This window comes from Miniopterus schreibersii (genome assembly GCF_964146895.1).
Source record: "Miniopterus schreibersii genome assembly, chromosome: 12".
In the NCBI taxonomy this organism is placed as follows: Eukaryota; Metazoa; Chordata; class Mammalia; order Chiroptera; family Miniopteridae; genus Miniopterus; species Miniopterus schreibersii.
Window position 1 is genome coordinate 62913048 of NC_138112.1, and position 13837 is coordinate 62926884.

Below are 13837 nucleotides of genomic sequence, written 5' to 3' on the forward strand. Positions count from 1 at the left end.
TGAGCTCAGGCTGTGCTCAGCCACCTACTGAGGACTTTCCAGGAAGGAAACGGCAGCAGGTAGAGGTGCAGTCCCTGTCCCCAGCTCTGTCACTTGTGTGGCCTCTGGATGGCTCCACCTCCAACCTCGCCGGCTTGCTGGGCCCGGCAGTTGTGCGGCCCCTCCAGGAAGGAGAGAGCCGCAGCAGGGCCCCCTGGCAGGAAAAAGCGGCTTTCCAACTGGCCTGGGCCAGCCCGGCCTCTTGGCTGCTTCGGCTATAGCCGCATCTTGGTCCTGTCACCCTGGCCACAACTATTAAAGTGCCATTTCCTGCCTGGACCACAGTGGGTGTATCTACTTGGACCCTTCCCCAGCTCAGCTCATTTCCATCCCAGGAAAACCCAAGGCTTTGCTGCACAGAATAGCTTTATAAGGGGTTCCCATCACAGGGGCATGTTGAAGTAATACTCAGCCATGTCTGGTCCGTCCCGCTTGCGCTGCTGGGCCTGGGAGAGGAGGGGTTGAGGCCCTCTTGGCCATGGGTGCTTGGGTCGGATCCCATAGTCTAGAGAGAGAAGAGGGTACGGGTGGGGGGAGAATCTGGTTTTGAATCTGGTGAAGTCTCCCTGAATATATGCTGTTTGGGGTAAGACGAGCCTGAGGCTGGACCTGGGTGCCCTCCGTAGGGCAGCGACGGGGAGGGATGCGCGATCGTACCATCCAGCAGGCCAGACAGTGGCTGTGAGAGTTCCAGGGGGGCCGAAAATTCCTCAGGAACAGATTGCTGAGGCCTGTGGGAGATGGTGGGGTGCTCAGCACTGGCCCCAAAGACCACTGTCACCTCCCTGTGAAGCAGGGAGTGGTCCAGGATAACGGCACCAGCCTATTTAGCCCTGACCCTGTGCTCCTGGGAGTTACCTCAGCGGCAGGGGGTGGAGGAGTGCAACTGCCAGTAGGAGGTAGAGGAGGAAGAGGCTTAGCCCAGCCCTTGGGTACAGAGCCATCTCCTACTCAGGTCCCTATCCTGCCTTCTGTTGGCCCCTCCCCCAGCAGGATGGAACCCGCTGCCAACTCCCAGGGCCACCTCACAAAAGACATTAGTTCCAGGGCTGAGAGTCAGCACCAGCTCCTGACTAGGCCAGAAACCTTCATGCTGAGATTGGGTTTTTAATTTGTTTGATCTGACGCTGTAGGTCAGCAGGTGCCAAAACACATCTTGTTCTAGTGCCACTGCCCAAGGTTTAAGGGCACAGACCTTTAGTGTCAGTTCAAATCCTGACCTTGCCTCTTGTTAGGTGCACACATCACTTAATGTCTATGGGCCTGTTTCCTCTTTTGTGAGGTAAGGTACATACAAAATGTTTCCAAGGTCTGGCACACAGTAGGCCCTCAGCAGAGGTCAGGCACTGAATCTTTATCATCCAGAGCCCCACTCATTCCCGCTTAGCTTCCTTCCTGCCTCCTGCTACCACCACCACCATCTCCCTCCAACAGCTGCTGGCTGAAAAGCCCAGAGTGGTCACTCAGCTTGGCCAGCTCAGATTCCACTGGGGGATGCACTCTGAGGAACTTCACACTTAGCTCCCCACAGCTTCCAACAGCCTGGCTCGGCCTCCACAGGCCCTACCGCGGCCCCAGAGGCTGGACAGAGGGCAAGTTAGAGGTGGCAAAGCCTGGAACCTGCTCTTCTGGAGTGTAAGCTTCCAGAGGGCAGGATGCCCAGCACTGGACACCTAGTGGGTGCTCAATAAATATCGTTGAATGAATAAATGCAATGTGACAAGTGTACTGAGTCTCTTCACAGGCCTGAGGCTAAGTGTGGGGCCCTTTGTCTGGCTCCTGCTTGGCCCACTAATGTGGGGTTGACCTGCTTCACTCCAGAAGCCTTGAATCCAAGGCTTGAAAAACCAACCCTGGGCCCTACCCAGACCTGTGGGATCAGAACCTGAGGGCTGAGCTGGGGGTCCACACTTAGGAAACTCAGTTGCTTCTAAGACAGATCTACTAGCAGGTTTGATCCCTGCCTTCAACTGCAGAGGTGCCTCAGTCCCAGATATGGATGTCCCCCGTTTCCAAACCTGGCTCCTGGGCCAGAGTAGCCCCCTGAGGTAGACAACCCTGGAGTGTCCTCCAGTACATCTGTTCCCTGTGCTCAGAGCCCATGCATTGACTTCTCATTGACCACCTACTTCCCTTTCTGTGTCCTGAACACCAGTCGCCTGCTTCTGTATCTGGTCCCCACCAAAGTTCACCCCTGCTGGGAACTGTAAGTTCCCCGACGCTCTAACTCTACATCCCTCGTCCCTCACCTGTCTTGCCTCCAAGATGCCACCTCGTCCTCTCTCTCCACCAGTCCCAAGGCCTGCCTGGGTTACTCCTAAACCTCTCTATTGGCCCCATCCACCATTCAAAGTCTCCACCAGCAATGCTACTGCCCCCACCCTCCATCTGTGCCCGTCAGTCCACCCCACACCTAGTAGCTGCAGTGAGGTTTGAAACAGGCCCCTTCCACACTGCCTCCCAGAGGCAGGTCCCAGTTTCTCACCCGGTATGTGATGGCCTGTTGGACTTGGCCCTGACCTTCCCCTCCAGCCTCATCCCCTCTGTTCCCGCCCTCTGCTCCCCTCTGCCCCAGCATGTCAAGTCACTGTGACACTACACATGCCGTTTTCTGCACATAGGGCCTCTTGCCCCAGCCTGCCCATCAAAAAATGGATGGAGCTTTTCCAATTTAAAAGCTTGCTGGAACAGAGGCTTCCCTGACCAGTGAGCCTTCCCCAGTCGTCAGCCTGAGCCGGAACACACCCCAAGCCTAGACTACCTTTCAAACACACTTGTACCCACTGCAGCAACCTGGCACGCTGCATGCATTCACACACCTGTCTCCTCCACCAATCGGTGAGAGCTGGCAGCGAGAACTATGCTGTCCTCATTTCTGAACACAGCAGAAGGCACAAAGCCCGCTACAGCAAGTGCCCAGCAGAAGATTGTGGGCCTCGAGCTGTGACCACCCACACTCAGTGCCTTCACTCCCAGCCCAGGGCCTGGGGTTCATGGCTTCTCAGAGGCACTGGGGACAGCAGGCCCCTCTGAGGGCCCTCCACCTGGGGGTCTGAGAGGTGAGGCACAACAGATACCAATGCAGACCGAGTTCTCGCGGAACCTAAAGAACCACCCATCTGGCTAGAAACCAGTAGCACAGTGTGGTCTGTTCACAGGCCAAAGGGAGTGGGGCAGAGGTTAGGAAAGGGAGGACCAGGCAGAACCTGCACCCAACTCCCTCCCAGCACTGCTCAGGCGGCTGTTCCTTCCAGCCCAGCGTCAACCCCAGGGCTGGCTGGTGCCTGGCATTCCTTTCCCTGCAGGGGCAAGGGGCACATAGAGGCTCTGGCTAGAAGACACGCAGGCAGCTGTCATCACTGCCTAGGTTCAGCCTTGTTTGTCACCAGGGACCAGTGAGAGAGTTGTTTACTCCCGCAGCTGCCACGCTGAAGCAGCTCCCCATGCTTGAGGTTCAATGCCAGCTTTCTGTAGCTGAGGAACCCGGGTCCCAGTCCTAGCAGAGGCTTCTTGCTCCAGCGACGAGGTACAGCTGCAGTGGCTCCATCACCAGAGGGTGCAGTCAAAGTTGAGAGGGTGTTAAAGGGGTTCTGGTGGCGCCCAGGGCTGTGTGCAGAGCCTGGCCAGGGTGGGGGTGCCAGGCGCCCCGGGCTGTGGGCACGGAGAGGCCACAGGCTTGGATACTGTCAGAGTCAGTTTTATTAGGGCAGAGGGCCCCAGGGGACTGAAGGGCTGAGGCACCCCCTGCCCCTCCCCATGCCCCACTCCTAGGATGTCTGTTAGCCCCAATTGTAGAAATAAATTTTCTGCCAGGCGGGCAAGTAATCCATGAGTGGCCCTGCAATTCGATAGAGAAAAAAAAAAGTTCAGGACCGAGGACCAGCCTCCTGGCTCTGCTCTGCCTGGGGCCCTTGTCAGCTACTGTCACTCAAATACAGCGGCTCACATCTACACAGCCAGGAGCCCTACCCTCTCACTTCTTCACCCCTAGGGAGGCAGTATCAGCAGCGATCTTTGACTCCATTTATAGATAAGGGTTCTCAGGCTCAGAGAAGCCGCGTGTCCAACTGTATAGATGCTGACAGCCCAGCCCTGTGGCCCTCTGCTGAGGCAGAATCTCTAAACAGCCCAGTGGGTTGCAATCCCACCACACAGTCAGTGTCCACCCAGAGAGTCTCATGTCACTCCAGGACACCAAGGCAGTGAAAAGGCCGATGGCTTGATAAGGTCTAACATTCCTCTCACCACTGGACACCCTCCTTCCAGCCACCTGAGACTCTACGGGCCAGCCTGGCCCATGTCCAGGAGCTCTCCCCCACCCAACCTCCAGCTCCCTCTCTGGTTGTGGCAAGAATCAAATTACAAGAAGACAGAAAACAGTCAGAGGGACAGGGCCATGCATGAGATCCGCAACACACTGCAATAATCACACCCCGCCCCATGCTTACTTGTCACCAGGCCAATGCCCGGGACATGGTCTGCCAGCAGCTGGAGCAGGAAGAGGATCCTGGCCCTGCAAGGAGGAGATAAACAGGGAGCAGGCTGAGTGGGGCATCTAGGTTCCTGCAAATGAGAGTGCTAAAAAGCCTTTACTGACCACGCGCGTGACTACAGGCAGAGCATCACAAGACATAAAGTGACTACAGAGCAAGGACAAACCCTAGTACAAAGGACGAGACACCTGGGCATGGCTCTGGTCCTGCCATCCCCTAGCCATGGGCCTGGGATGCTCACGACTAGAAGGCAGCCTGGCTCCAGAGACTATACTGTCTCTGTGACAATGGGAAAGGGGGAAGGAAAACTGTGCCTTCCCAGACTGCACCCTGCTCCTGCCATATGGAAACAAGGAATTTCTCTGACTGGCTTCTAGAACTTTCTCAGTCTGAGCCACTGCTCTGAGGAAGGTGGTCAGGGCAGTGGAGAGCCAGCCAAACGAGGCTTGCAGCCTGGAAAACCGCCTCTGCAATTACTGTGTTGCAATTCCTGTCAATAAGCTACTGGGGCTGGGATGTTCCCTCTGTAAAGTGCCCGCAATCGTGGAGGGAGGTCATGAGATGCGTGTAGGCCTCTAGAGTATGGAAGGTTTGGCTTTAGTGCCTTATGAGCTTTCAAATGTATTTGAAAGCAGGACCTGCCAGTTATTTTCACTGAGGTGGTATTAAACACGACATAAACTTGCTTTCTAGTCTCAGGAAAAAACAGAAGCTGCATGGCCATAATGTGAAGTACAATTCCAATTAATAGTCTAGTCTTTAAGCAGTGTACTTTTAAAAATCTACATAGAGAGGTCCCGGGAGCCTCCAGTCTGTTTCACAGCCCCAGTTGCTATACAAGGATCCCATCTCAGATCTCGGTCTGACCTCAGGAGGCCACCCTGGCAGGCCCTTGGGAGACTTGGCCTTGGGCCACTCCCAACTCCTCTCTACCCCCTCTGCTGACACATACACGCAGGCAGCTCTGTGTCCGGCTGAGGCTAGGAGCTCTGGACCCACATAGGCGACAGAGTGCAGGCTGGGCAAGGCAAGGGTCAGGCCAAGAGAGAATGTGGGTGTGGGGATTCGGCTCTGCCACTGGCTAGCTGGGTGGCTTTGTTTAAGCTACCCAACCTCTCTGAATCTCAAGTGCCTCCCGAAAGAAGTGGGGATAATTTGAACTATTTGACAGGAAGGTGCAAATGACCTGGAGGGTGTGGAAAGCCCAGCCCACCACCATCCCTGTGCCATGGCTCTCTGTGTGTCCTGCCAACTGCTTAAGCTCCTACACACATGGGCTCATGGCCCCAAGAGCTTGGAGGATCCAATCAACGAGGGAGTCACCATACCCCAGGACAGCACATAGTAGGTGTTCAGTGGACTTGGGATGGGGGAAGGAGGGAGGAAGAAAGGCAGGAACAGGGGTTGGGACACCATATCCCACCCCCTGCCTCTTTCCCCTGTTGAGGGTGGGCCCGACCCATTCACTGTAGGGCCCTTACTCGGAGTAGCGGTCATAGAAGGGGGAGCGCAGCAGGTAGTAGAGCAGCAGGATGGTCCGACGCCGCAGCTCCAGCCGCTCCCTCCGGGTCAGGCCCTTCCTGTCACTCAGGAGGCTCAGACTGGGGAGAGGAGGGGGCACAGTTAGGGCCAGCAACAAGAAGAGCAGGGGCACCTGCCTGCCCAGGTGAGGCCAGGCCTACAGCACATAGCCTGGTGGAGAGAGTGGAGCCCCCAGACAAGCCCAGTCTCACCTGGTCACATCCACGACACCAGAAAGGAGCCAGGGTTTCCATGACCGCTGACCCCAAAGGCCCAGGCTGAGCACTGACGGCCAAGGTGTCAAGGATGTCTCCAGCACAGGGCCTGCCCTGCCCACTCCTGTTAATCCCTAACCCCAAGTGCCAGCAGCCCCACACTAAGGATACAATGCAGCAGGGGCCGGGCAATATACAAAGACTCTGCGATGGTCTCCTGCAGCCCCAGTGGAGTGGGGGTGATGCTCAGCTCCTCCTGGTGCTGCTGCTGCCGTCTCTCCTGCTGCTGGGGGGCTCCCCAGTGCCTTGAGTGCAGGGACGGAGCTAGAACACAAAGGCAGATGAGCAGCCACGGGCCAGGGCATGGGGAGGGAGGGTGGGAAGTGATGAAAGCCAGGCCCTCAGGCCCACGATGACCTCAGCAGAGATGCCCAGTCCAGCTATGCCCTACACTTACTGTTCTGGAGCGTTCGCACCACTCGGTTTGACCGCTTCCCCACATATGACTGTTCCTGGCTGCCACCGCTGGGCTCACCATCTAGCAGGGATAGACAGAGGGCCATACTGTCAGAGGGACATGTTTCCAGAAGAGCCTGCAAAGCGTATGTGTGCAGTGAATGAATGCTCATGGGCTAAGGGGAGAACAGATGAGCATGTGCTAAGGCAACAGCTGAGGCAAGGACACTGCAGCGGGACTGAGGCTCAACCTGGAACCTGTCCACTGTGGGCAGCATTCTGCCGCCCTGGCCTGAAAAGAGGTCAGAATCACCCGTGGCACATGACCTGCCAAGAACCCAGGCTTCCAAGGGACTGGAACAAGGCAGGGAGGGCCCAACCACATCTATAGAAACCACAGCACCAGAGGGGCTGTATCTTCTCAGTCCTTGGCTTTCAAAATGATCAAGAGGAGAAGCAAAGGACTGCTTCCACTCAAGGCCAGGAGAGTGAGGCTCAGGGACCAACAGGTAATGGGCCCAAAGCTCTGAAGGGACAGATCTGCTGGGTGTCATGCCTCATGAGCCCCTCATGGGGTTCTTCATATAGAGCCCAGAAACGAGGTTGGCAGGATTCCCATCTGCTGTTGCTCTGTCCCCTCTTTGTGCAGCCCACAAAAAAGGATGAGGACTCTGATGTCAGAAGTCCTGAGTTCAAGTTCCAATTCAGCCCCAACCTAATCTTTTTTTTTCTTCTCTGTAAAATCCAGGGTGATGAGAACAAATGAGTTGATGGGAACAAATATGCTCCATAAATGGACAAGATTCATTTGGTCAGCTATAAATCCACAAATTGGTCCCAAGCTCAGTTCCACTCCAGAGTGGGGAAGCAGCTTACCCGGGGGCTGTGCCTGGGTCTCCCTGTCCAGTGGAACAATGGGGGGTGAGGTCTGGAGGCCAGCCTTGAACCAGATGAGCAGGAACATTCGCAGTACCGCCCTGGATTGGGAGTATGGCAGGGCTGGGGGGGAGGTGACTAGCCGGCAGGGGTGTAGAGGTATTCTGTTGAACCCCATCTGTACAGCTGGCAGTGGTTACCCCCACCCAGAGCCTTCCCTCCACAGTCCCGACATACTTGGCCAGCTGGATGAGGGCAATGACGAGCCAACGGCCCACTTCACCCCACACCTTGGCGGCCCCCATCTCCATGAACACCTCTACACACTCCAGCACGCTCAGCCATGTTAACAGCTTCTGCTGGGACAGCGACTGCAAGAACCCCAGGCCAAGAGGTCAAGGGGTACCCCCTCATCTCAGGCCCTCCCCCAGTGTACTCCTCTGACAGGAAGTGGATTTTCCCCTTTCCAAATGTGTAGGCCTGAGTTCCCCACCTGGAACAGCCTACTCCATGATTCTAAAACTCATTTTCTTCATGAGATGGGGACACTGACACCTTGACGCTTCACCTATGAGATGACTTGAGGCTCAAACGGACATAGGCATATCTTATATTCTATGAGATCATAACATGTGCTACACACATGCTGGTTGTTACTATTTCTTTCCCGAGTCCCTATGCTTCCCACCCCTCCTGGCAGAATTCTCACCACAGGCAGCTTTTTCCGAAGCTCCTTCCGTAGGATCCCATCATTGAGCAGTACGAGCAGGTTAGAGGCAGAGTACACTGAGGGGCAGAGTGTGGTCTTGAGAGGCTGGCTCTGTAGCCTCCATCTCCTCACCTTGTCCCCAGAACTACATGGATCACCTTTCACCTGCTGTGCTCAGCCACCCACAGATTATGTGGAAACCAACCTGCCTCCCTGCCCACTTCTTCAGAGTTCCACACTCCCCAATATGATATCATGTGGGCAGGTAGAACAAGAAAGGATGGTTCGATCTCAGTGACAAACCAGCCCAGGACTGCCTACTGTGCTCCAAATAGCCACAGATGTGTGGTTTCACCTCCTGGCCTCTGCTTTCTCTGCCCCTGAAAGCCTATTCCATCTCCACCTTTTAAAACCCAGCTGGTCCTTTCAGACTGTCACCTCCAGTACTCACTGGGCAAACACTACAAAGGCAGTTACAGTCTGGGGATCCTGGAATCTGGGAGATATGGGCTTGAATCCTGGTTCTGGAATCATCAGTGGCTGTTCCCTAAATTCACTGAACAGAATTCTGTTCCCTTAACTGGACACTGAGGAGAACAGTACTGACCTTATATGACTGTAGGGAGGATTAACTGGGCAAAGGCAGGGAAAGCGCTTGGCCCAGCCTCCTGACCAGTCAAGATCCCCAGATTTGTCTTTCAACTACGGGGACATGAGGGCCCAGGAGTGTGGACGCTGGATCTTTGTCCAATTCAGTCACAGCATAGGATGATCTAAAGGGAAGCCTGAGACCTGGGGTGGTCACCCCTCTGGGAAGCACTCCTGGGCCCTCCCGCTCCCACCCACCCTGAGGCCGGCTCACCCAGCTCTGACAGCTCGTGCGACTCCGCGAAGCGACCTGAGAAGGCACAGAAGGAGACGTCGGTGAGCGTTGTCTCGCACTGCGTGTTTGGGTCCCTGGGTGTTCCCTCCCTACGCCCTACGGGAACCTGAAAGGAATTTCTCAAGCACGGCGACCACTACCCTAACTCCTCAGGGAAGGGGACCTGTGGGGTCAGAGGTCAGAGCCCCGAAGGAATGGGTCAAAGGTCGGGGTGGCACCTGCCAGCAGGTAACTGAGGCCCCGCACTGCCGTCTCCAGCTGGGCGGTGGCGGCCGGGTGACGAGTCACGTACTCCTGGTAGCGGAGGCCGAGGAGCCGCAGCTTCTCCATCCTGCCCTGGAGACCGACAGACCCACTGACCAAGAGACAGTGCAAGCGGCTTCCTGCGCCCTTCCTGCTTCCGGCTTTAGGCCCGCCTCTCGGCTGCTTAACTTCCGCGGCCCAGAAGGACGGTGATGGGAAGGGCCATTGAACCCCCGATCACCCCATTTTTTACATTGCCTCCCCCCCGGGTAGCGCCTAGCAACTGAGGGATTAATTCCGCCCGCCCTACTCCTTCAGGTCATTGGTTAACATACTCTCCGCCCCCGCCCGACACTGTCGGGACCCGGCTTTTCCGCCTTTCCGGTTGGCTGCCCTTGCGCCTGCGCAGTTACAGCTCCAGGAGCGCTCCGGGCAGCCCGAGCCCACTTTCTAGAGAAGGGTCCCGGAGCCTAGAGTCTTTCCAATAGAACGCCGAGAAGCTCGAACGGGAGGAACGGGATTTTTCAAGGGCTGGGAGGTAGCGCGCGGAAAGGAGCCTCCATCAAAGTTGAGGAGGCTCCGACAGAGTCTAAGGACAGTCGGAGTGTGTCTCGGCAGGCGCGCGGGTGGTCAGTTTCGCCTCCCGCCCCCCACCATAGGTAGCGCTGGGGAAACTGGGGCAGCGATGGGTCCAGCATCCCACGCAAGCTCGATCCCCCGGCCCGCACCATTAGTGCCCTGCTTCGGCCCCAGCTCTAGCAAGGACTTTGCCCACCAAGAGCGCACACCTGCACTCCCACCTCCGTGGAGAAGCCCTGGCTCGGGCTTCCGCTCGCCGCTCGGGAGCTTCCCTTCTCTAGGCCCCCGGTTTCCCAATCTGTAAAGTGGTTTGAGGGTAGACTTGGTCCTTGAACTCGGGGTCAATCTCAAAGCGCTTTTCGGTCCTCGATGCACCTCCCGGCCCTCAACTGCTCTCTAAGGAATGGGGGCGAGTCCTGGGGATCTCTTCCCAGACGGGGTAGACTCCTTGGAAAGGGCAGCACCAAGAGACCAGTGGCCAGAGGTGGGGGTAACAAATGCTCCGGAGAGGCAGCCACTGATCGGCTGTGGAGAAAGAGGCGGGCCCCGCGGATCCGGGTAGTGCTGGCAGGTCTGTGGTACCCTTAGAATAATAATACATTATTTTACCTAATCCGCTCCACCAGATACTAACACCACAAGAGGAAAGGATCTCCTTAAGAACCCTGTCAAGCCCGGCCAGCGTGGCTCAGCGGGTAAGCACTGACCTATGATCAGGAGATTGTGGTTTGATTCCCTGTCAGGGCACATGCCCAGGTTGCAGCTCCATTCCCAGTAGGGGCCCTGCAGGAGGCAGCGAATGAATGACTCTCATTGATGTTTCTATCTCTCCCTCTCCCTTCCTCTCTCTGAAATCAATAAAGATATATTTAAAAAACAAAACAAAACAAAAAAAACAGTCAAGATTTGAATCCTGGTCTACTCTGACCACAGAATCTAGGCGTTTTAAGCAACACACCCCACCAGGAAGCAACAGTCCCTCCTTGATCTCCCTCCCCTGAGCCTTCTCCCCAGCATACTTTTCTTCTATATCCAGTGGGGAATCACAGCTGCCCTCCCTACTCAGGCCAAGGAATGAAACCCAAGGAGATGTGTCCAGAGCCCTCCAAAGAGGCAAAGGCCTCAGAGAACACAGGAGGTGGGTCTAGACATCGCTAGCACCATTTCTCACCACCTCCTGGATGCCAGGCTCACTCATACTCAACTCTTCTTAGCAACCTTGCCATGATGCCAGGAGCACCTTTCCACAGATGGGGAAAAAGAGGCCCAAGGAGGGGAAAGGACTTGTCCCAGATCACACAGCTTGGCATTGGCCAAAAGGACAACAATGCAGGTCTCTTGTGGAACCGCTCTCTCCTACTGCCCACAACCCAGCAAGAGCCATTGGTTATGAGTCAGGTTAGCAACTGGGATTAAATTAAGACCAGGGCTCAGGGCATTTGGTGTAGGGCTCTTCGTCCCTTCCTCCCTGCACTTCACCATCTTAAGGAACTTGTTCTCCAAACCTCACTAGCGGTACACCTCCACTCCTGCCCTCTGTGGCTGTGGAAGAGTCAGGAGAGAGAGTGTGAGGTTTCTTTGGCACTCCCCAGGCTGGTGATCCTGTGCTTCTGGAAACAAGAGAGGCATGGAGAATAGAGGAGTAGCCTCCTCCGAACAGAATATGAGGGGTTCTTGGGCTTGAGCCTGCTTCTCTTGCCTACCTCCAGGACTGGGAGGGGATCATGGGCCCAGCAAGGTTGACCGCAGGAAGGCTGCCTGAATTTTCTCTCCAGATTCTGGGCCTGATTAGGTCCCAGAGACAAAGAGTGGCCATGTGCAGAAGGCACCCAGGGCAGCTCCTCCCTGCTGGGCCCCTGCCTGGATCTGGTCACCTTGCTGGATTGGAAGGACCTCTGGGCAGGTTGGGCTGGATCTCCTCTCCTTAACTCTGCCCTGAGCCACAGGGGAAGAGAGCTAGACTAGTCCAACAGGTACAGATGAAGACACTGAGGCCCAGAGACTGGGCCTGACTGGTTCAAGGTCACAGTAAAATCCTGAGCAGTGCTGGGCCAACCCGGGTGTCAAGCCTAGAAGACTAGCACCCTTTATCTGCTCATACCAGTCTCCCTTTCCCCTCTACACCCCAGAAGAACCTCTTGGAGGCCCAGCAGGCATCTCAGCACCTCAGTTTTCCCTGAATGGTAAGGCTGAACAAGGGGTGGGGCCAGCACTGTGAGTAACCACAGTCTCTCTGCAGACCCAGGTGCTGACCAGCTACCCCCACAAATTTCCTTGCAAGCCCTGACTGTGTGCCCTACCTGCTCCCTCCCATTTAACCCCCACTGACAGCCTCTGTTGACTGTCTTGCAGAGGGATTCACTCACCTCTCACCCCAGCTCCAGGCTAGAGATGAGGGTCAAGGGGGCTGGAGGCTCAAAGCTCCACATGCTTGGGTGGCCCCTGCATCCCCTCATCTGCTCTTAATTCCCAGATCTACAAGGAGCTGCCCTCAGTCTCCATGACAACCATTGCCCCTGGCCTCCAAAGGCCCAAAGCTCAACCTTCCTTGCAGATCTCCATCTCCCAGAGAAAGGCATCCTGGCCTCTCAGAGGAAGAGACTTGAGGGTCTCAGGCTGGGGTGCTTTTGGGGGGCTTGGAGAACTCTCAGGCCCTCACTTTTTATAGCTGGACATTGGGCTAAAAGACCCTTTCCAGGCCAGGGTGAGGGCCAGTGGGTCCTATCCACTTTCAGCACAAACTTATTGAGCGCTTGGTATGTACCAGGTCCTGCATGGGTGCTGGGGACCCAGTTCCATGAACAGCCAACTGCTATGGGGGAGACAGGTTATCTACAAGTCAACAAGGTAGAATTTGGAGAGTGCTAGGAAGAAAATAAATCTAGGGATGTGGGAGGAGGAGCAGACCTTGTGAGCATCTGGCAGAATTCAGGCAGAAGGATCGTCAAGAGCAAGTCATGGGGCAGGAAATCCTTAGGGAGGAGCAGCAGGAAACTGCCTGCAGGGTAAAGCCTGGGGAAGAAGCCCCAGGGTGTTCTAACAGGTCTCTTCAACTCTGGGGCGGGGAATGGGGGTGAGGGGGTAGGTAGGATAATGCTTGAGTCATGGCACTGACTGCGATGAAGCTTGTGGAGCCACAGGAGAGGGCCTGGCAGAGAGTATACACACTCAGTCAGTCGTGGCTGTCGTTCACCGTCCATAGCGCCTACCACCCCCCTCCAGGGCAGAGACCAGGCTGGCGCTGAAGCGGGGTGCGGGGGTGGGGCAGCGGAGGAAGAGAACCAGGCGGGCCTGGGCACAGTCTCCACCGTCTAGGCAAGGGTCGGGGATCCCAGGCGGTCCAGGCCCCACGACAGTGAGGTCTCTCGCCAGTTCCAGGGCACGAGGCAACCTTCCCGAGGCAGTTTTGTCCCAGCCCCGCCGGGCCAGGCTAGGCCACCCGACTGAGCGGGGGAGGCGGGGGAGCGAGTGGGGGTGGAGTGGAGAGGCTCGGGGAGGAGAGCCGCTCAGGTGCCCGCCCCACCTCCCGCCCCGAGCAGGTGTCCCGGACCCCGGGGCAGGCATTCCAGCCCCCTTACCTCCACAGACCCTTTCATTCGGGCCCGGGGTCACGGCCCCTCCCCCGAGGAGGTTAAGGGGAGAAGTGCCCAGAGCGGCCGAGGGGGATGGGCTCAGAGCAGGTGTCGGTACCGGGCCTTCTCTGGTGGTGGAGGTCCCCCACTTCCTCTAGTCGTCCGGGGGGTTCCTGGGTTCCTTCCCAGCCGGGTGGGGGGGTCGGATGCCGGGGCGGGGCCCCAGAGGGTCTCCCCTCCCCTTCGGGTTC

At 56.7% G+C, this 13837-nt stretch overlaps 2 protein-coding genes across 8 annotated transcripts; both read right to left on the reverse strand.

The window, feature by feature from the left end:
* Positions 1-422: 422 nt before the first annotated feature.
* On the reverse strand, positions 423-983 carry FREY1 (Frey regulator of sperm-oocyte fusion 1; the record flags this gene model as incomplete). The annotated part of the gene is made up of 3 exons (XM_081155062.1): positions 423-544; positions 697-770; positions 898-983. The coding sequence occupies 3 exons, from the start codon at positions 981-983 to the stop codon at positions 423-425; spliced, it is 282 nt and encodes a 93-aa protein (XP_081011188.1).
* A 2186-nt stretch (positions 984-3169) lies between these two features.
* PEX16 (peroxisomal biogenesis factor 16) lies at positions 3170-13837 on the reverse strand. 7 transcript variants are annotated; one of them, XM_081154105.1, is made up of 14 exons: positions 13593-13782; positions 10722-10797; positions 10224-10312; positions 9411-9528; positions 9172-9207; positions 8310-8386; positions 7838-7971; positions 7601-7701; positions 6726-6806; positions 6440-6592; positions 6266-6338; positions 6014-6133; positions 4488-4552; positions 3170-3877 (listed from the first exon to the last, which is right to left on the reverse strand). In XM_081154105.1, the coding sequence occupies exons 1-14, from the start codon at positions 13608-13610 to the stop codon at positions 3819-3821; spliced, it is 1200 nt and encodes a 399-aa protein (XP_081010231.1). In that variant the 5' UTR covers positions 13611-13782; the 3' UTR covers positions 3170-3818. The 7 variants fall into 7 exon arrangements, with proteins under 7 accessions (XP_081010231.1, XP_081010234.1, XP_081010235.1 ...); XM_081154108.1 differs by lacking the exon at positions 10224-10312 and having other exon boundaries at positions 13593-13825; XM_081154109.1 differs by lacking the exon at positions 10722-10797.